The sequence below is a fragment of the Haliaeetus leucocephalus genome, unplaced genomic scaffold, assembly GCF_000737465.1.
Source record: "Haliaeetus leucocephalus isolate CR32 unplaced genomic scaffold, Haliaeetus_leucocephalus-4.0 Scaffold657, whole genome shotgun sequence".
NCBI classification, from domain to species: Eukaryota; Metazoa; Chordata; class Aves; order Accipitriformes; family Accipitridae; genus Haliaeetus; species Haliaeetus leucocephalus.
This window is the reverse complement of record NW_010973093.1, coordinates 502,243-521,760: the sequence shown is the minus strand read 5'-3', so window position 1 is coordinate 521,760 and position 19,518 is coordinate 502,243. Positions and strand designations below refer to the sequence as shown.

At 48.2% G+C, this 19,518-nt stretch overlaps 1 protein-coding gene across 1 annotated transcript in view; it reads right to left on the bottom strand.

Annotated features, from left to right (window-relative positions):
• Positions 1–9,048: 9,048 nt before the first annotated feature.
• Positions 9,049–19,518, bottom strand: part of KCTD2 (potassium channel tetramerization domain containing 2) — a 10,592-nt gene continuing 122 nt past the window's right edge. Inside the window, exons 2-7 of the mRNA XM_010579470.1 lie at positions 19,344–19,510; positions 17,767–17,875; positions 17,008–17,099; positions 16,206–16,301; positions 13,176–13,301; positions 9,049–12,568 (exon numbers count right to left, since the gene is read on the bottom strand). Of these exons, the coding sequence (XP_010577772.1) occupies positions 12,539–12,568; positions 13,176–13,301; positions 16,206–16,301; positions 17,008–17,099; positions 17,767–17,875; positions 19,344–19,510 (620 nt within the window). The 3' untranslated portion in view covers positions 9,049–12,538. The remainder of the gene's footprint in view (positions 12,569–13,175; positions 13,302–16,205; positions 16,302–17,007; positions 17,100–17,766; positions 17,876–19,343; positions 19,511–19,518) is intronic.

Here is a 19,518-nt window from a genome sequence, read left to right as displayed (position 1 = left end):
TTCAAATATGCCATGGTGGCAGAAAGTGAGTTTCATACCTCAGGCTGAGACCAGAATTGGTCAAACGAAGGGTAGCAAGCGCGTGGCTGCGTGCGCGGCGCGGACGGCTCATCCACTGTGTGCGCAGCCTGGTCAGCTCATGGCCCACGGTTAGATACTTCTGCTTCAGTAGCAACTAAAAGCTTTGATGAAGTCTTTTGCAATATTAACCTAGGCATCACTTCTGCAAACAGGGCTCTTAAGCTGGCTGGCTCACAGCCAAAAAAAAAAAAGGCCGGGAGCGGAGGGGGCCCGTGGGAAGGGGCTGTGAGATGCAAATCACGGTGGTGGTGCTCAGCACACTTTAATCCTTTGTCCACTTTAGCTAGGCGCAGATAATGCAACTAATTCAAGTGCTTGTCTCTCTGGTGTGAATTAGCTGGATGACAGCCTAAAACCTCTCCCCGGCAACAGCAAACCTGCAAAAAAAGGCAGAAGCATAGCTCCTCTCTGTTCCCAGCTGCCCTGTCCAAGTCTTGATTTGTCTAGCAGAACATTTCTGGGTCCCCTCACATTTCCCTGTGTGCCTGCTCACTGGGGAGGACTCTCCAGTGGGGCTGCAGATGCCGTGGCTTTCATCCACTTTCTGCCCCTGGCTGCAGGACACCTTTTCCCCTGGGCAGCCTAACCTGCATGGTCGCTGCAAGGACCCTGGAGATGTGCTGCCAAGTGCTGCATGGCCTCCTCACTGCATTCTGCTTGCATAAAGGTAAAGGAACAAGTTTGTTCCAGCACTGGCTTACCCGGCTGTGCCATACTGAACAACAGCACTGCCGTAAAACCTTGGTTTAACCCTTCCCAAGGTAACCGGATAGGATGGACAGTGCAAACGTGGAGGGCTAGTGTGTGTTTTCGTGCTTCTATGGGCTTGATGTTCTCAGGCAACCTGCTCCTGGTGTTGAGCAGTGAACATGAGACCAGGGACATCTGCGAAACACAGGCAGATTTTCACATGCATGTGATCATCTTGTGCTGATAGTGTTGGGAATAGGATTGAAGTTCATAGCAATAGCCACACCTGGGTGCCTACTGCAAACAGCGTGCTTTTGTTGGGAGCAGATGAACTAGTGCAAAGGTGCTTCCCTCTACCAGCTGGTGCAATGCCTGGGGACACATGGGTGCCGTGGATGGTTTCAGTCTTTCTTTCCAGCCACTCTGTCCTGATCCAATATCGGGGAGGGTTGTTAAATGATCCCAAGAGCGAGATTAAGACACAAACAAGGTCAGATGCTGTACAACCTTACAACTTTTATTTCCTACAGCAATCAGTAACTGCAATAGAACAGTGAGGAAGAAGAAAAAGAGGCAGACCTAAGCAAGAGAATGGAAGAGAGGTAGCAAGACTAGTTACCACCACCACCACGAATCCAGCAATGTCCTGCTGAGTCGGTTCCGATGCCGGTGATGGAGGGTTGGGTTCTTCTGCTGCCAGTCAGGTGTCTTTCCTTCAGATCCAGGTGTTACAGTCCTTCAGATGTCTTCCAGGTTTGGGTCTTCCACCCGAGAGGGGAGTACGCAGTTCTTTTATTGTTCCAGTCCCCACAAGTTCTCTGAAAAGTCCACCCACTTCCACAGAACTCATTATCCTATGTGCCGCCCTCTGTTCCTCCATGGGCACATGCCCAGGTGCTCATGGTGGTTTCTTCACCTTGCTCGTGGGCAAGCACAGCTCGGCAGGTGCGGACGTGGTGGCTTCTTCAGGGACATCTTGTGCGTACTCCCCTACAACAACAGGATGTCGAGGCAGCAGTGATGTCGAGTCAGCAAGTCAACACAGCTTCTTACACACTCTCTGCCAGTCACTGTCTTCCCTGATGAGCTAATTCTCTCTTGTTCAGGTCCAAACGTTTTCTTCAGTGACCCCCAGGACACCAGCATTCAAGCCTTCTTGGATTTCCCTAGTTGTGATGGAACAGCCCTAATAGTTGCTCATGGCAGCAGACCAGGAGTGCTCACAGTGATTCTCTCTGTGCCTCAGTTTCCCTCAGCTGTAATGGGGGACAAGCAGCTGCTGGCATGAAGGTTGCTGGCTGCTCCCTGCAAGGGCAGGCAGCCCTTTATGCTGAGAAACACAAGGGCCTGGGGCATATATGTAGCTCACCTCCTAGAAAGAGGTTTATATTTAGCCTGCAAATGATGATGATGATCTCTGTATCTTGTCCTCAGTAAAAGCTTGCAGCTGGTAGATACCTCTGGGGTGAGAAGAGCAGTCCACTTCTCCCCTACAGCTGCTCAGGAGGGAGACCCAGCAGCAGGGTCCAGCAGGGAAGTCAGGAGTGTGGCTGGGGGGGAGGCAGAACCGCTGCCTCCAGCAATGGGGCTTGGAGCGGCGTTCAGAGACCAGGCGATGCCTGTGGCTTGGCAGCAGGGATGGAAATGGAGAACAAAGTTTCTTGTTCGTGGTACATTAGGCCTCTGTATCCTGCTGCGTGTCTTGCAGCAGCATCCTCCTGCCGCCCCAGCTCAGCCCCGTGTGGGCTGGACATGTATTTTATGAATGTGTAAAATAAACTGCATGCACAGAAATGAGATGTTTACTGTAAGCTGAGGAGGGTGGTAAACTGTTTTTTGGGGTCACTCAGTACTCAGTGTCTGTTGGGGGTAGGAAAGTCAAACACTTCTCTTGGTAAATACCTTTATAAGTGACTTTTTAAGTACCTTTTCAAGTACCTTTTCATCCTGAGATCTTGGCTTGCTTTGCCATCCTCTCCCAGGTAGGTTGTATTACATCCCAGCTGACTTTTCCAAGGTCACCCAGTAAGTTGATGGCAGAGAATCCAGATCTAGCTCTGATTAAAGCATTGGCCCAAGTGGCACAGCCTGGCCCAACACTACAGGCTTGTGTCTGCGGGATGTCACTTGTCAGCAGTCGCTTGCAGACCTTAAGGGACAGGCTGTGCCTAGGGCACGATGGAGGTGGCTGCAAGTCCCTGGCTCTGTGCATGTCCTTACCGGCATGTTATGGCTCCGTAAGCCAGTCCCGAGCTCAGGAGCCTCAGCAGCAGTTTTGGGGCGGACCATTTGCCTGGAAACCAAAGTGCAAATGCTTCAGAGCTTGCAAATTGTTTTTGAGAAAGACTAGTTGAATTTGTTCCAGAGATCCAGATTAGCAAATCATCCAACAGATGGAATCTCACAGAGGAAGTGGGGGGGGTGTGTTTGTTTGTTTTAAAAAAAAGGAAAACTAAGTGACATTTCAGCTGTGGGACTGCGGAGCAGTTCAGGGCAGGGAGCTATTCCTGCCCCAGGTTCAGTCCCAAATTAAACTCCTGCTCTGATTCTTCTCTTGAACCCAGACAGACCCAGCAAAAACTGAGCTCTCAGAGCACCTGAAAACAGATTCCTGGCCTGAGACTGAAGCAGGGACAGGATCTGAACAATCCTGGCAAAACCCCTACAGACCAGCTCTGCTGGTGCTGAGAAAATGGGACTGTGCCAAGGATGGGGGAAGTGCTGGTTTATCATGAGTTTCCCAAGCAGTTCCCATTGCATTGCTCCCATGTCCTTCCCCTACCAAGGGCAGCAGGGTCCTGCCTGCACTAATAGGTCTTAATTAGCCTGACCAGCCTCATCTGGGGCCTCTTCTCACACGCCCTCCACCCCATTTTTTCCCCCAGCTACACTTAAGCCCAGCTCCTTGCCTAGATTGGTCTTCGATCTGTCTCACCACTGTTTTCTGCTCTCCTGGCTTGACTTTGGATCTGCCTGGCTGTTTTGTGCACATTAGTCACCAAGAATGTGGGTGTAACACCAGGTGAGAAATCCCACTTTTGGGACCAGGTTTAATGACCATTAGCCAGTACTGGGGATAACACTGCTTGGTGTGGAGGTGGGAAATGGGGGATGAGGAGGCAGCTGGCACCAGAGCACGCACTGACAGCTCCCATCAGCTTGCAGGAATCCAGCAAGATGTGGCTTGTCCCTTCTCTTTAACCTGATGGCAAATCTCCAGCTGGTGGGTGATTGCAAATGGTTGGTGTGCAAGCTGGCCCTTGCCCTCCTGACTGCTGCCATCCCCCCCCCCGGTTGCTGCCTGTGGCTTTCCCAGAGCCTGTGCTTTGTGCAGTAGGCAGGGAGGTCGGTGCCAGGAAGGGCAGCTCTTCCCAAGGCAATGGGGCTGGCTCCGGAGATGAGTTTGCAAAAGATGTGCTTGTGTAAATTCATGCTGGAAGTGGCTTTGGAAGTGGCTCTGGCTCGTGCTGTGTGCCGCCCTGACCTGCCACGTTGCCCTGTGCTGTGGGTTTGTGCTGCCTTGGAAGCGGGACAGAGACAGGGACCAATGCTGACACAGGACTACCCAAACGGACGGAGGTCTTTGATAGGAACCTGGCTGAGGTTATTGAGGATATCTGGAAGCTGCTGGTGCTTTTCTTTCAGCAATTTCCTGCATTTGTGAAGGTGAGGGAGGCTGGTGTGTTCCCTGAAAAGTGGGGCTTTTGAAGAAATGGAGTTACCTTATCATTAGCTGCATGAAAACTCTAGCCAGTAGATGAGGTTGTGGCACGGGGTGGGTGCAATGGGCTGTGTTGCAGCTGTGGGTGAGAGTCTAACCGTGCTGCAGCCCATCTCTCCCATGGACTGACATCTGGGGACCCTGAGCAGTGGCAAGGAGGTTTCCCTGTAGCAGATCTTACCTGTCAAGCTCTTGATTGTCATTTACCTTGGCTTTTATTAATGAGGAATATGGGATTTAGTGGGGGAAGGATCAAGGGAAGTGTTTCCCTGTGGCTGGCTACTGGATTCTTGGAGCTGGTGTAGGAGGTTGTGGGGGATTGAAGGTGCACAGCCAGAACTTGTGGAGCATGGTTTTTAGGAAGCCAGCAGGGTTTTGGGCTCCAGTGAGCCAAAAGAAGCAGCTTTGGCTGTGCTGCTCTCAGCAGGTCCTCTGTCATCCCAGCCAGGTCCTGCTCAGATCTCTTGTCCAAGGACGATTGCTCTAAGGAAGGTGCAGGTGATGCCTAGAAGTCACAACAGGGCAGGAAAGGAGATAGAATAACTTAGTGCCGACACCTAGGCTCTTCCTGCCCACACCCAGAGGGATCAAAATGTTCAGCCTTGTGATTCCTGGAAAAGGAAAGACAGGAGCTCTTCATCCCCCTGGGAAGTGCAGGTCGCTTTGTGCCTTAGGGTCATCTTGTCGGGGTGTGTGTGGAAAGAGCAAAATGTGGGCTTGAGCATTTGTTTCATAGGCAAAACCCCTTTGGTTTGGCAAATACAACCATCTCCTCCTTACTTTTTATATGTTTCTCTGCATTCAAATTTTAGATGAAAATCCACTGAAATATTAGGATGAGGATGACTGTTCATTGAGTATTTCCTAGCCCTTTAGTGACTAATCTGCCTGCTTTTCTGAGACATCTTGAACTCAGTGCCTGGGTTAAGGGCCTGGCTCTTTGCTTGGTTGCCCAAACATTTTTCCTCATTTTTAGCCACTGTCATTTGAATTCATCAAGATCACTGGTGTGTGTTTTCCTGGCTGTGCTGAAGGACCTGCTGCCCAGACTGCCCTGAGCTAAATCATGGGTGGAAGGTGCTCACCTTTCCCAAGGATTTTCTTGGTGACACAGAGACCAGCTGAGCTGTCAGCTCACTGAGGATCTGTGCGAGACCCATGAAACTTGAGAACTCCTCACGCTTCAGACTGATGATGGACTTGTATCAGACTCCCATCTGCTGAAGTCTGGGGAACCCGTAGGAGGGATGGGGGCCTCTAATAGGAAATATTGCCAGAAGGTCAAATATCAATACCTTTGCTCATCTGTTATACCACGATCTAAAGGCAATTGCTAGGGGATTGCAGCTCCTTTACTGTGGTTTGGAGAAACCAATGTGTTTCTCCAGCCCTGGAAAGGAGAGGGTACGTGGGGGTTATTTGCCCATATGAAAGTTGGGCTAAACCTTCAGTGACTGTCTCCAAACCAGATCTAGGGGGAAGGACATGGCTAAGGTTCTTGTTTCCCAAACATGTCAGTAAGCTGGGTTGAAAATATCTGCAGGCTTTCTGTCTGCAAATAGATCTGGCTTGATTACTTTGTTCCGGGTGAAGGTGAGTGGGTAAGTGACGAACTGACCTTCGTCTTTACATGAGAGCCTGAGGCAGAGCAGAAGAGCATATGTGTTGTGCAAGATGCATTTATGGCTGTGGCCAGACCTCTGCAGCACTGGGTTTCACCCTCCCAGACGTGTGCGGAGAGGGGAAATGCAGCAACAGTTTCCACTGCTTTTTGCTGGAGCCCCAGGCCAAGCAGTCAGATGCTGATAGGTGCCTTAATGCTGCTAAAACCCTTTCCTATCTGTAACGTCAATTCGGGTTTCCTCTCTGTCCACAGACATGAGCGGGCAGGTCAGAAAAACAAATGAATTGTGCTACAGGCAAAACTGGCAGGGGCAAGCCGAGCTGCCGGCTGGGGTGACTAATGGGAGTTCTGTGCTATTGTGGTGAGGTGAGCCCCAGCACCAGGGAGGCAGGTGGCCCCCGGCCACAGCGTGGTGGCTGGGGTGGGCTCAGCCCTGGCAGGAGCCTGAGCCTTTCCTTCCAGAGGACGGATGTGGGACTGCTCCTTTTATGCCCTTTCCAATGCAGAAAAGGATGATAAAGGGGTTTTAAAGTCCATCTGCTGCAGCTCGGGTGCGTGCGCTACTTATTGCCTTTACTCTGTGGCTATCGCGAAATCTCAGCTATGTTTCGTTACTCATCTTCCTCCCAAGCACCTGGCAAAGCCACCTGGGGAATTTATTTCCCCCAGTTGCCTCTGTGGGGTAGGAGGGACTAAATCCTGCCACCTGTAGCTACTAAGCTACTTGGGTGTTTTTGTGCTGCCTCCTGCCTTGGTGGTGGCACAGCCCCAGGGATGGAGCCCCTTGCCCACAGGAGCTGCTTGTCCCTGGGAAGGTGCCTCCACTGAGCATCCTGCATCTTCTCGGGGCAGCAGGGTTCGGAGGCAGCCTGGGGTGCTCTGACAAACCCAGCCAAGAGCCAGGGCCTTAACTCTCTGCTGAGGCCAGTTCTGCTGCAAACCGTCCCCCTCTTTCCCTTCTCCTGCTGCTGCAACAGATCTAGAGCTGCCTGGGTTTTGGCGACAGGGATGGCTGAGTTTTGGCCTGGCCCCTGGCAACAACAGGACCTGCTTATTCAGAGGTGGTGTGTTGGGTTCATTCTTATTCTGGGTAAGGTAAGACATGCAGCGCTGCTGCCAATCCAGTACAACCTCTCACCACTTGGTAATGCTGGGGCATCGCCTGTGTTTTCTGCAGCAAGAAGTAAAGAAATTGTTTTTAAAAGGAGTTAAGTGGGTTGCACAGCCTTGGATGGGAAAGCAAGGGATTGCGCAAAGGCTTGGTGGCTCCAGCTTGTGGTTTCTGCAGAAAACGCTGAGTGACGCTTGTGTCTTCTGCATGGTGATATAGCTTTGTTAGAGGAACCACCTGCCTGGTGGACCTGGAGCTGGTTAAAGGTCCTGCACAAAGGCTCTTCCTGCCTACATGGCCTTATAGGACAGTCCTAAAGTGGGAGAGCAGAGAGGTTATGGCTGCAGGCCTGAAATGCTGGCTGTAATTTGAATTTCTGCTGACAAGTCCTAACTTGTGAATGTGATCAAATATGCATGTGGCGTCAGCAGTGCCAGCCCTGCAGTTTCCATCTCTGCCCAAGATGCTGCCGGCACTTGAGCATGGCTTGACTTTGGGCAAGTTCACTGGCAGTCCAGACCTGCAGTCAGGTCTGGAACAGAGATGTGGGGATGGAGTCAAGGAGGTTTGAAAAGTACCGTCTTCAATCAACCCATGCTACGTGGTGACTTGGCTCAGCCATGGTTTCTGCCCCCCATGCTGCTGAGCTCCCTGTGGGGGGACAGTCTTGTCTTCTTCCACCACGTTGGTGTTAAACCCTGGTTTGGGGACGTGCCAACCCCCTCCCTACTCTGTTGCTTTGAGGCTCCTGTTGTGGTCGGGATGGAGGCAGGCAGCGTGCCTGCAGAGCAGCCTTCAGAGTAGCTACAGCAGGCAACAGCCACTTGTAGTCAAAAGTAAGACTAAATTAATCCAAATTTTCCCATTCTTCACTTATGTCTTTGCTCCTCCTCCTCCTTTTCCCCATGTTGGGCCTGAATTGTCAATGTTGCCCAACTTTTGGCATCACCAAAGCTTGACTGGTTTGCCTCTCTGCCTCCCTGCTGCTTGTCCGTCTGTTGGTATCTCTGTGTTCCAAGCGTTTCTGAATTGCAACACTCTGTAAACAGGAAAGAACCTAAATCTCAGCTAATCCACCGGTCTCGCTAAGGTCACAAACGTGGGGAAGGCTGGCGGCTTTCGGGGTGGAGGTAATAGACCAACTATTTAAAACATCCTCCAGTGTTTCTGGGCTAATGCCACATGCCCAGGGCAGTCTATTGCCCAGCAGTCAGCTGCAGGCTCAGAACACCAGGGGAAGCTAGCTTTAAGAAACTCCACTTTATTTTTCTCATGTTCATTCCATTTGTCTTGGTGATGGCAAGAACCTTGTATCTTTGGTCTTGTGTGGAAAGTGGAGAGCTGTTTGCAAGCTTCTGCAGATGTTCAGCATGGCCCTTTTGTGGCAGAGGAAGGGGCAAAGCTGTCTGAAATGATCAGACCCTTTTGCCACGTGTGCTGGTCTAGCGTTGAGTAGGGGTTTAGCAAACGGAAGCTGACAAAAAAATCCTCTTCCTTTCTTAGCTAGTCACATTTAATGCTTGTGTTAACGTTCTACTTGCTTGTGGTCGTCAGTGGAAATGGTAAAGATCAATGTAGAAGTTCAGATTCTTTTGTGTAACAAAAAATCAGAAACATGCTTCAGTTTGCCTTTTTCTCTGAAAGCAACCTAGAAAGACTCCAAAATCTAATTATATTCTCCTCTTAGCAAATCATTGTTATAAACAGAGTCAGAAGCAGGTACACAATTTGCACGTTTCTTTCCCCATACTGTAGTATTTGTGTGGTAAGGTGGCAAATGGATGCAGAGAAAGCAGCAGGCTGCAGACTGTTTGTTGAAACTTTTCAAACCCATTTCAGAATCTTTATTGAAAAAAAAAATTAATCACAGCATCTCAACTGTTATTCAAACACATTTAATAAACAAAGAGAAACAGTAGCAAAGGGCACTGACACGTGACAAACTGTACAAAACCTCTGGGTTTGCAGGCAAACGCGAGGGGAGGAGCCCACGGCCCAGCTGCAGGACTGGGGAGCTGCTCCGTCCCACCGCCCCGCAGCGAACCATGCCCCCTTTGCCTCAGCCCACTCAGTCACCCCTGAGAAAAATCGATTTTTAAAAATGTGCAGAAACAAAGACACTTTAAGAGGATATTTCCAGTCTTGCCATAATGGAACAATTTAGGCCACTGGGACAGTTTAAAAAAACCCAAAGTGTCATACTGTCCATTCCCAGGATTAATGCTTTACAGCGAAGCTTCCCAAGAGGCACATGCACTCTTGGATAGCCAGTAGATCTACCCCTGCTGACCTACCCTACTCATCACAACATGCTACCTTTTTTAGAGTGAATGGGACAAATTTCATCCTAATTCAGCACTAGTTTTGATATAGTTGTGACTGAGTGAAAGGCAATGGAAGGAAAAGCCCTGTTCTCGAGCACAGAAGGGATGCAACTGGTGCATAATGCTGAGACCAGCCTTGGTCTCAGGGTAAAGGTGACGTAGCACAGTTGGGAAAGGAGAAATCCTTCACTTGGAATGTACCTGCTCTGGATGGACTTCATGCCTGGTCCTAAATGTCACCCAAAACTTGAGTGTCCAGTACCAATGATTGGTTTTCTACCATGAACTTGTTCTTTTGAACTTAAAAGACTCTGCAATTGAACCTAAAGTCTTCAATCCCCTGGCACGTCCTCACTGCAGAAAGCAGTGTGGAGGGGAAAACCGAGATGCAACTTTGATAGTCTTTCCTGTGCACGTGAGTACTGTTCCATTCAACTGGTAACGGTAATTTTGGGGCTCTGTGGCTCAGAGGGGAGAGTGATGGCATCACTTTTGCATCAGGCAATCCTCTCATGGGCTTCACTACATATGGCATTTTTGGTGATGCAAAAAAAGCAAGGAGGTATCACTTTTATCTACTTGAGTTGTACTGGACAGAAGGTCTCCCTTTGCAACTACTGTTGCTTTGAGCTCCATGGTTTGAAAAGCAAGGTGCTCAGCTGGCATCGATGTGACATGTTGAGCTCAACCAGTTCCTGCTGCCTTTAGTTTGATATTTCTTGACCAGTTCCCAGAAACTCCTTCCTCTGAGGAAGGGAAAGAAGACAGATGAGAGTGTTAAAGGGCTTTTTAGGCTGCTAACTTGCATACATGTGCTTCTTGATTTCTTAGCTGTGAGCACAGACGGACAATGACTGAGGCTACAAGATACCGACAGAGGAGAGATATCTATACACATCACAGTGTTATATAGGCCCAGCCAAGGCGTACGGTCTAATCACACCAATACCATCTCACCACATTATAAACAGGGAAGATGGAGGGAAGAAGAGCTGGGTTCTTCAGCGTGATGGCAAGCCAGCTGCGTTTCAACAGCCTGTAACTGACACAACGTGAATTCAAAGACATTTGGCACGGTCCGTTGTTACCAGGATTAAACTAGCACAGATAAATTAACCAGTCTGTCTTGAGAATGAGGCAAAGCCTCCACCGGAGGAGGTACATTGGCAAAGCAGGATGGGACAGGACAGGCAAGAGTACGTACAGGACTGAAAAGAGGCAGAGTGCAGCAGCACCACTCAGTGTCTTTGCTGCACGTCTTGTTTGCTCAACTGGTTGTTGGACTGACTGTTGGTAATGCTGCTGCAAGGCCCTGTCAGCAACAAGTGATAAGATGGGGAACCTACCTAATTCTATGTCAAATCTTTACGGAGACCACAGGTAGCTGAAGTCCTCCAGAAAGGAGCCCAACTCCTCAGTCCAAGTGAGGAATTTTCTGATACCTTATTGAGAAACACCTGCTCTGAGCTTGTCAATGTCTCTGAATTCCAGCATCTCTGAAGCTTTGCGTTTGATGTCAGTTTGGGACTTGACTCAAAAAGACCCAAGTGTCTGGACACTTAGGCTACAAAGAACAAAGCCAGGATGAAAAGGGAAGAACATGCAGCAAATTCCTAAGAAATTCCATTTACCAGACTAAAAGGGACATGCCCTTGGTTAGGGATGGCACGGATGAACAGAGGGGAACCAGTGACTGCAGTTTGGCTAAGATTAGAATTCAAGAGAGGCACAAACGAACATTTTGCACATCCATCCAAGGCATTCCAAAAGAAAAAAAAGGAAAAGAAAAAAAAAAAGAAAGAAAAGTCACAGAAGTCGACACATCACTTTGGACAAGAAACATTACAACAGTTTGGCAACTTTTCACCAAACCCCCCCACCCCAACTCTGTGATGCCCCTCTGCAATTTGAGGTGATCTCTTAAAGGTGGGGACATGAGGGGGCTGCAGGTAAATCACTGCATGTAAATAGGGGATCTCCTCCGCAAAGGATCTCATGGGTTAAAACAAACCTACCTGCTTGCTACAGTACAAAAGAAATTCTGCCTGAAGTCCTCCCTTGGTGAGAAGGAAGGAGACAGAGAGCCCACGCTGCTGGAGACAAACAAGGCAAAGCTGAACTTGGCAGCAACAAGTCCCTAACCTTGTGACTTTGCACCAGGCTAAGATATGGCCGTGGCAGGGTATTGGAGAGGAACATGTCACCACTCTTCTTCAGCAGAGAAGTGTAGATGACAAAACTATCACTCTATCGCTGTTCTGGGTGAACACAGGTCTCTCTGTTTATGCATGCGAAGTAATGGGCTTTGGAAAATGCCAGGAGCCCATATGCAATAGTGTTAACAACGAGACCTGTGTTAGATGTACACACAACTCCCCTCCCCTTAGTATCTAAACTCAGCTCTTAGGAATTGAACAAGGAACAAATACAAAGCAAGAATGGAAAAGTTGGTGTGGGTTTTTTACGAGTGGTTGTTTTGTTCCTCCTTTTAAAGCCCTGTTCTTCTGATTTGGGGGGGCTGGCTGACAGGAGGGGGAGCACTGCAAGGTCCCTGCACTTTCTGGTGGCAGACCTGGGTGCAAGAAATGGCACAGCTCAAATACAGATCTTCCCACCGATGCCAGCCTGTGGAAGGTGGCACTGATTACAAGGGCCTGTGGACCTGAGCAACCTTCGCAAAGGCTCCGACTGGGAATCCGGCCCAGCCGTTGTTGGAAAAATTCAATACAGCGCTGGCCAAGAAAATAAAACAAATACTTGTGGAAAGGACTATCCAACTGGAAGAGTCTTTTCCTTCCTTGGTTTCCAGGGTAAGAGGGAAGCCTTTGGTTATGACCAGAATTATTCGCCGTTGGCAGGACAGGCTCGGCTTTGCTTTGCATTAGCTTGGTTACTGTACAAGGGCAAGGTTGCATTGCGGAGAGATGCTCTGCCCAGCTAGACTGCCCTTTTGACATCTGGGAGTTTTAACGGAGTGGACACTTGAATTACATCCGGGATCCCCGCTCTTGAAGAATCTGAAAAAGAAAAGAGCTTCTGTAAATACCTTGGACAAGCTTAGATGCAAAAGTTCATGTTCAGAGTCCTTGGTTTTTTGCAGAGAAAGGAAAGATGGACTAAAGTGAGAGTAGCTTGCTGGCTTTTATGCTACTGTAACAAATGACAGGCTGGTTAAAGCTGACTGAGCCCCTTCTCTAGAAATCCTGTTTAGCTGCCTGCCAGGAGTTAAGAATGTCACCTTTTGTTGCTATCCTGGGGGGAAAAAAAAAAAAAAAAGAGGGGATTGAAAGAGGAAAAAAAAGCTTGTCCCTCCCTGCAACATTCTGCAGCATCCTTCAACCACAAAAATGTGACCAATCTCAAAGGTTCTTGCTATGCTGTCCTTTTTCAAGTCTACCTCTTTCCTCCAATTTTTTTGTCTTAATTTGAAGTGTACAAAGAGCCTTAGCTCTCATCCTACAGTAAAATGTGAAATCTTCCAAGAAGGGAAGATCACACATACAGGAGGAAATAGCAGAGCTGGTACACAGAATTGCTACTGCAAATTATGGATCTGCTAGTGTAAGAAGGGCTTTTTCTTTGCATAGGGGAATTCAAGTCAATACAGCTGAGCAGATGCCTTACCTTTGCCTTCTCGCTTGGCTCCTTGACAATGCCATTGGTAGAATTGTTGAGCTCCCTGGACACAACGCAGAGGAATTCTGCCTGGTCTTCGTTCCCGTAGTTATAGGAAGATCCAATGCTGATCAGCTGTGCAACAGGAGACAGCCAAGGTAACTATCAATAAGTCTTGACTCTTGCTTTATTCCTACAATAGCCTTGTGAGGTACGACTGTCCAGTGAGACCCGTTCTGGACCTGTAGCCTCCTGTGTCACAGGCTTTCCTGTGTGCGTAAGGCAGGGATACAGCCGAGCTCCAGAGCCCTCTGGTGGCACCTGGAGCCCCAGGAAGAAATTCCAGCCTAAAACTGTAATGCTGAACATAACAGAACATTCTCCAATTACTGAGGGCAGAAAAAGGAAAAACACATCAGATTTTGCAATAGGTTTTGCAATATATAATATCCAGCTAATTCAGATATGGGGCAGGCAATGCAGACTTCCTGGTCCAGACTATGTTGAACTCAGCTCTCAACTTGCCTTGTGACTTTGATGTATAAAAACTGGAAAGGCAATTCTTTACCACAGACAGATGTTAGATAACTAGGGGACATGTGGCAAACTGGCACCATTCTTTACGTAGATGTTGTCAAGATGGAGTTTGATATCTGTATAAATGGGATTATATTCTATTACTGTTGTGACGAGGGGTCTGGACTCGATCCAAGAAATCCCATCTGTTTCATTTATCATTATTACATTAAAAGGATATCCTGGAGTGCAGAGCTAATTTGTCATTTACAACTCAGTTCTGCTTTCCAGATAATAAATCTAAGTAATCTGAAGAAAGCATTGTGACTCTTATCAACTGTGTATATCTAGGAAACTTTAATATGCAGCATGCACCCTAACTTCCATGTCCTAATGGATTTTAGAAGAGACAGTTCCATATTTATATGAGACAGATGCAGTCAATAGCCTTCCTAGACAGAAGACTATCTATATGGTTACAGTGCAGCTGCAGGAAGACCTGGGGGGCTGCCGCACTGACTGACCTCCAGTGCTGTTTTAAATAGGTTTTGACGTTTTTGCTGAGGGCAAAAGATAGACACAGGATAAAAAAAGGATTTTTTTTTTCTTTTGCGTCCCTGCTCCCTGTCTTGACTGTTTAAGGTCTCGGATATTTCAATGCCACTCACCACTATTTACTCAACAAACACAAAGTATCTTTTGATAAAGATAGCCATTTTCCAGACTACTGAACTGTAGGTGGACAGGAGAATGGATTTCCATTTGAAATAGCAAATCTCTATTCCATCCTTAATTTAAGCAGGACTGAATGGTATAACGCAAAGAACCTGAAAGGCCTCGTGCTCCCCTGAGAACCCAAGCCTGACAGACAACAAGGCTGCAACAGCTTTTACCACTCCTGGCTTTCGTGCAGGTTTCTGAACGAGACTTTTGGATGTTATGAAGTGACTAGATCCAAAGAGCCCACGAAGGGAACGTCTGCTCTGTTCAGTCATTGGCATCCAGGCTAAGATTTAGCAATAGGCTCTCTTTGTCCCCAATACGTACCCCTGTTACCATCTTTCCTAACATGTCTCAGCATGCCAAGACGTGTGATTTGGGGGAGGGCAGAAGCCATGCTGGGTTGTACATCTGGGGAAAGACCTTGGCAATAGGCTGCAGCTACAATGTGCCTCCCAGCAGGGCCCGTTTCAGCATGGGACGTATCCCGTGCTGCACCATTGCCATGTTCCTGCTCTGTGACCCAGTGTGGACCATCTCCCAGCTGGAGAGAGGCGTGAGGTCTAGCCCTGACCAAAGCATTGCATCTATCTGTCCTGTTTAGGCTTGCTGCCTCTGGGGCTGTTTGAACGGAATGAAAGTCCTGGGGAGGGCAAGAACAGCTCCTGATGGTGGGAGCGCGCTGGAGTGGGATGTGCAGGAAATTTTCCTGGTGCCTGCGGTGTACAGGAAGGAAGCTGGAAGAGATCTTGGTGGTTTGTGCAGAGGTTGTGGATGGCAAAGGGAGGGAGGGAACTGGAAGGGAACGCACTAGCATTTGCTTCTAACTAGTATCTGGACCCTCTCGTTACAGATTTGAAAAGCAAGACTAGGAAAGATGTAAGGGTGCAGATTCCTGTGTAGGGCACTGCCTATAGCCTTCTGGTTTTGGGGGTGCATACGTGTGTGTGAAAGACAAATTCTGTAAGTAAATTTCTGGACAGCAAAACCTGGGTGTTGGAGAACTGCATTTCCATAAAGCAGCTAGTGGCTCACAGGGGCATGAGTTTTTGGCTGCCTCTCCACTACTCAATAGGAGTTTACAGGCACTATGGAACAGATATATATGAACAATTGATGCAAGCGCTGTTGCTAATCCTGTGCCACACTTTGTGTCAGCACACTTCCCACAACATCCACTTGTACTGAAGCTGGACTAATTGGGAAGACAGCAGAGCTGTAATCCACAGAGCCTATTCTGCAGTTTCTTAATATAGCATTAACATGCAGGCCAGCTGGTTTCCAGTTCGCTGTCCTCCTAAATAAGAGGACTGTATTTGATTCCAGAAACCAAATCTGGAACTAATGCCATACGCAACTTCAGTGACACCTAACCCCGAAACCAGCTGCATTACAAAGGCATCTGCAGGAAGTGTATTTCTCATGTCACTCAGCGCCTCTTTAGCAAACGCAGGAGTCATAGCTTTGAGCTTCCAGAGAAGTTGTGCTGTGTTTTTTCACGTATCTATTAATTTTCCTGGATAAAACTGTTGTACTGAGGCCTGGTATATGTGATGAAATGCAAGAGAAGGGAAGAATTGCTCTGGGATTTGACAAGGATACAAGTCCTCAGAGAAAATGAAATCTTTCTTGGCAGTTTGAGTGAATTCTGCCTCTGTCAGTTATTTTACATAAGTGGACTGCTACTCAGTTCAGACTGCTTATTCAGAAGAAAAGAGCAGTGTGAAGTGCAATTTAATAGCAAACTCTGCTTATTCCATATGCAGCTTTCAAAGGGATTCTGCCATTCTTTGGTAATGGTACCTGTTCGAATTTCCACCCGTCGGACATAGTGGACACCATCTGTGTGAGCTCTTCCTCTTGGCACTGCAGGACTCTGTACACATGCTTCACAGGTCCCTAAAGCATGGAGAATAAATATAAGCGTGAGTTTAGTAATTGTTATACTAGTATCAAGCTAGAAAATTAATAAGCCTCTCCTGCTCCATCATCTTGTTATTTGAGGAACTCTGAGCCCCACAGGCTTTCTGAGGTTTCATCCTTCTGACCATCCAACCGATTCTAAACAAGGTACATACGGTTGGCACACTTCTCAAAGTCTTCTAGGCGTCCAAGGGCCAGTGAAAGCAAAGCTTCTTTGGCTTTCAAAGCTGTTTACTGCTTTTTGAAAACATTCTCTTCTGAAATTGAAACTACTGGGTGTGTTAATATCAGCTGAGCAGCAATGGGAGAAACTGCTGCAGAGAGACAGATATAAAGGGAAGAAAATGATTTAGAGAAGGAAGAGTTTGAACTATTCTTTACCTACCAAAGCAGTATGTTTTGCTTTATAACTACCCATCTTTGCTCCTGACCCCTCTTTTTAACTGTTCATTGCCTTTCCCTACAATGCTAACAAGATGACTCAGTGGTCTATGCTTATAAAACCATAATGGATACTCTTTCCTAGCTGTGCCCTGGGTCTACCTAAAAGCTCTTATTCCCCCTGTTAAAGATGACTACTAAACCAAAGAACTGCTACTAGAAGTGTCTACAGCCACACTTGTCCTTCTACTGCACTACAGAAAATGACTGACTTCATAACACAAATGTTCCTGTGCATTACTTGAGAGGTTCTGTTCTCGTTATCCCGTATCCGCTCCTTCACCAGCCGCACAAGAGATGCAATATTGTAAAACTCGGCTTCTTCCAGTACCCCTGAGAAAGGAACCAAAAGTAGAGACAAATTCTGTTACTTTGTACAGGGCAGAATGAGGATGATTCTGCTACAAAGGTGCAACACCTGCTCCCAACTCCAAATCTAGCCCAGATGTGAGAAAATCCCCAAATGCTGAATAGACTGTACTACTGATCTCATGCTCCCAGGCTGGAAGAAAATGACCAATTAGCTGTCACCTCCTTTTGTGACTTAGAGGATCTTTAAGAAAGATTATTCCCCTTTCCCTGGGATTATCAGAAACCTCATAGTATAATCTCTATTTTGTTCGCGCAGCCCCATTAGGAGAAAGTCACCGAAGCTGCCTGCTTGTAGAGAACGGCTGTCTGTGGAGGGAGAGGAGATGTGCTATCAGATCTTCTCTGCCAACAGAGGCCTTTGAGCTAAGCAGAGCAGCGATGGGTTGTGCTATAAGCTGCAGGCCTCTGCTTTCAGGAAGACACAGGATCTAATGATTTAATCCCTGTTGATGAGCGTCCTTCTGAGAAACTAGCGGTACTAACAGCACTACTGGGAGATGCGGCTTGCTCACACCCTTATGCAGCACTGTGTCAGGAACCTTATGCGCTCAGGCAAGTTTCTGATGAAGGCTCTGGGATACTGCTATCAAACAGCGTTTGCAGTTCTTCCCTTATATTTCTCTCTTACCTTCTTCTGCAAGCTCCTTGTTTATGATGAGCTTCCCATGTCGGAGGTAGTTCAGTATTGGACCAAAATACGTGGGGTCTCTATCGATGAGATACGCCCCTGTCTCATCCTGTTGAGTGTGTACAGGAGTGAAGCAGGGATAATTAAGTGGTACCAGGGAAAAAATAATTTCAGTTGAAAACAATAAACTGAACAGTTTTTCTCTGAGAACCTGAACTGATTTGACTGTGAAAGGTGTACTAATGACTCCACGTTTAAACCAACTTCCCCCCTCCCCCCCAATATCTGAACTCAGCTCAACAAATATTGCAGCTCAATTATGCTGGCAGATGCTTCAGATTAAGCACTTCTAGGAACAGAGTTTATATACCTGGAGAGAAAAGCAGGGCTTAGCAGTTTTTCTTCACTGCAATAATAAGAACCAAAAGCTGGCAGTTGTGTTCTGTCAAAATTTGTCTTCCAGACAACTTTACCTAGGAGACTCTGGTGGAAAACTGGATCTCCAGTTCTTGCTAACAGCATATGATGGTTTAAGTAGCTTTTTTTCTCCTTTCTACTACTGAAAATGCACATTGCAATGCACCAGCCGTGTCTCTAGCAATACAGTAGCTATTGCCATCAAGTAACCAACAATTGATAATCAAAAGCATTTCTTGAGCCAGCTCTGAAGTCTTTCATATCACTCCCTTAAATCACTTTAAAGCAACGTTTGTCTTGCCCATCAATCTGCTCTAAAGCAATAAAAAACTGTGAAAAAACATTCTGAAATGTCATCTCTTCTACTCACTGATGCTGGTGACTGCTATTTTGATCACATCCAGTATTTATCTTTTGATTAAACTCTGAACAGAATGGCAAGGGATCCAACTAATTCTCAGTCTGACCTACCCACAAAATATTTACAAAACCTTGTGCAGTGGCTCCTACAGAAAACCTGCAATTACAAGAATAACTGTTTGCCAAATCCTTATGATAAAGTGCAACGACTTCAAAACTATCCACCCGTGTATGGAATGTGCACTTTTGTGATCTTTTATGAGAGCAAAGTGAGATATATCAAATAAAAAATCGTACGTGCTCAGGGTGAGAAATCATTAAAATTCCTGTTTCTGCAAAGGTTTCCTCCTAGTTCCCTCTCTGCCATAACCACTGTGGGAAGGTGCTGGTTTGCTCCTTGAGGGGAGTCATGTCACCGCGGGAGGTGGAGGGCAGACTCTGAGCCCCGTTCTTGGGGACACGGCCACCTCTGTGGCCGTGTAATGGGACACGAGGGACAAGGAGATGGCATGTGTCAGAGCGACGTGTGCCCCGGGGACCGTGGGCGCGGGGCTGCTGTGGAGATCGGCCTGTCCACGCCGTGGGGTCAGGGGCTGCCGGGGCTGCAGAGCGGGGTCAGGGGGTGCTGGCCCCGGGGACACCGGCAGCCGGGACCGTCGCCCCGCCCGTAGAGCGAGTCGGGGCGCTGCTCCCCGGTGACGCCGGCTGCCGCGGGGGCTAAGGCGGCTGAAGGAGGGGCTGTCGTCCGGGGCCTCGCCGTCCCGGGGTGGGGTGGGGGCCGGCCCCCGCCGCGGCCTCACCTTGTCGGAGCCGAGCTCGGGCCCGTCCTGGCAGCAGAGGCGGCACAGGAAGGACTTGGGCTCCCGGCACAGCGTCTGCCGGGTGCTCACGAAGTACGTGCCGCCCACGTTCAGGCGCACCCACTTGGAGGCGGCGGGCGGGCGGGCCGCGCCGGGCGGGGACAGCGCTCCGCCG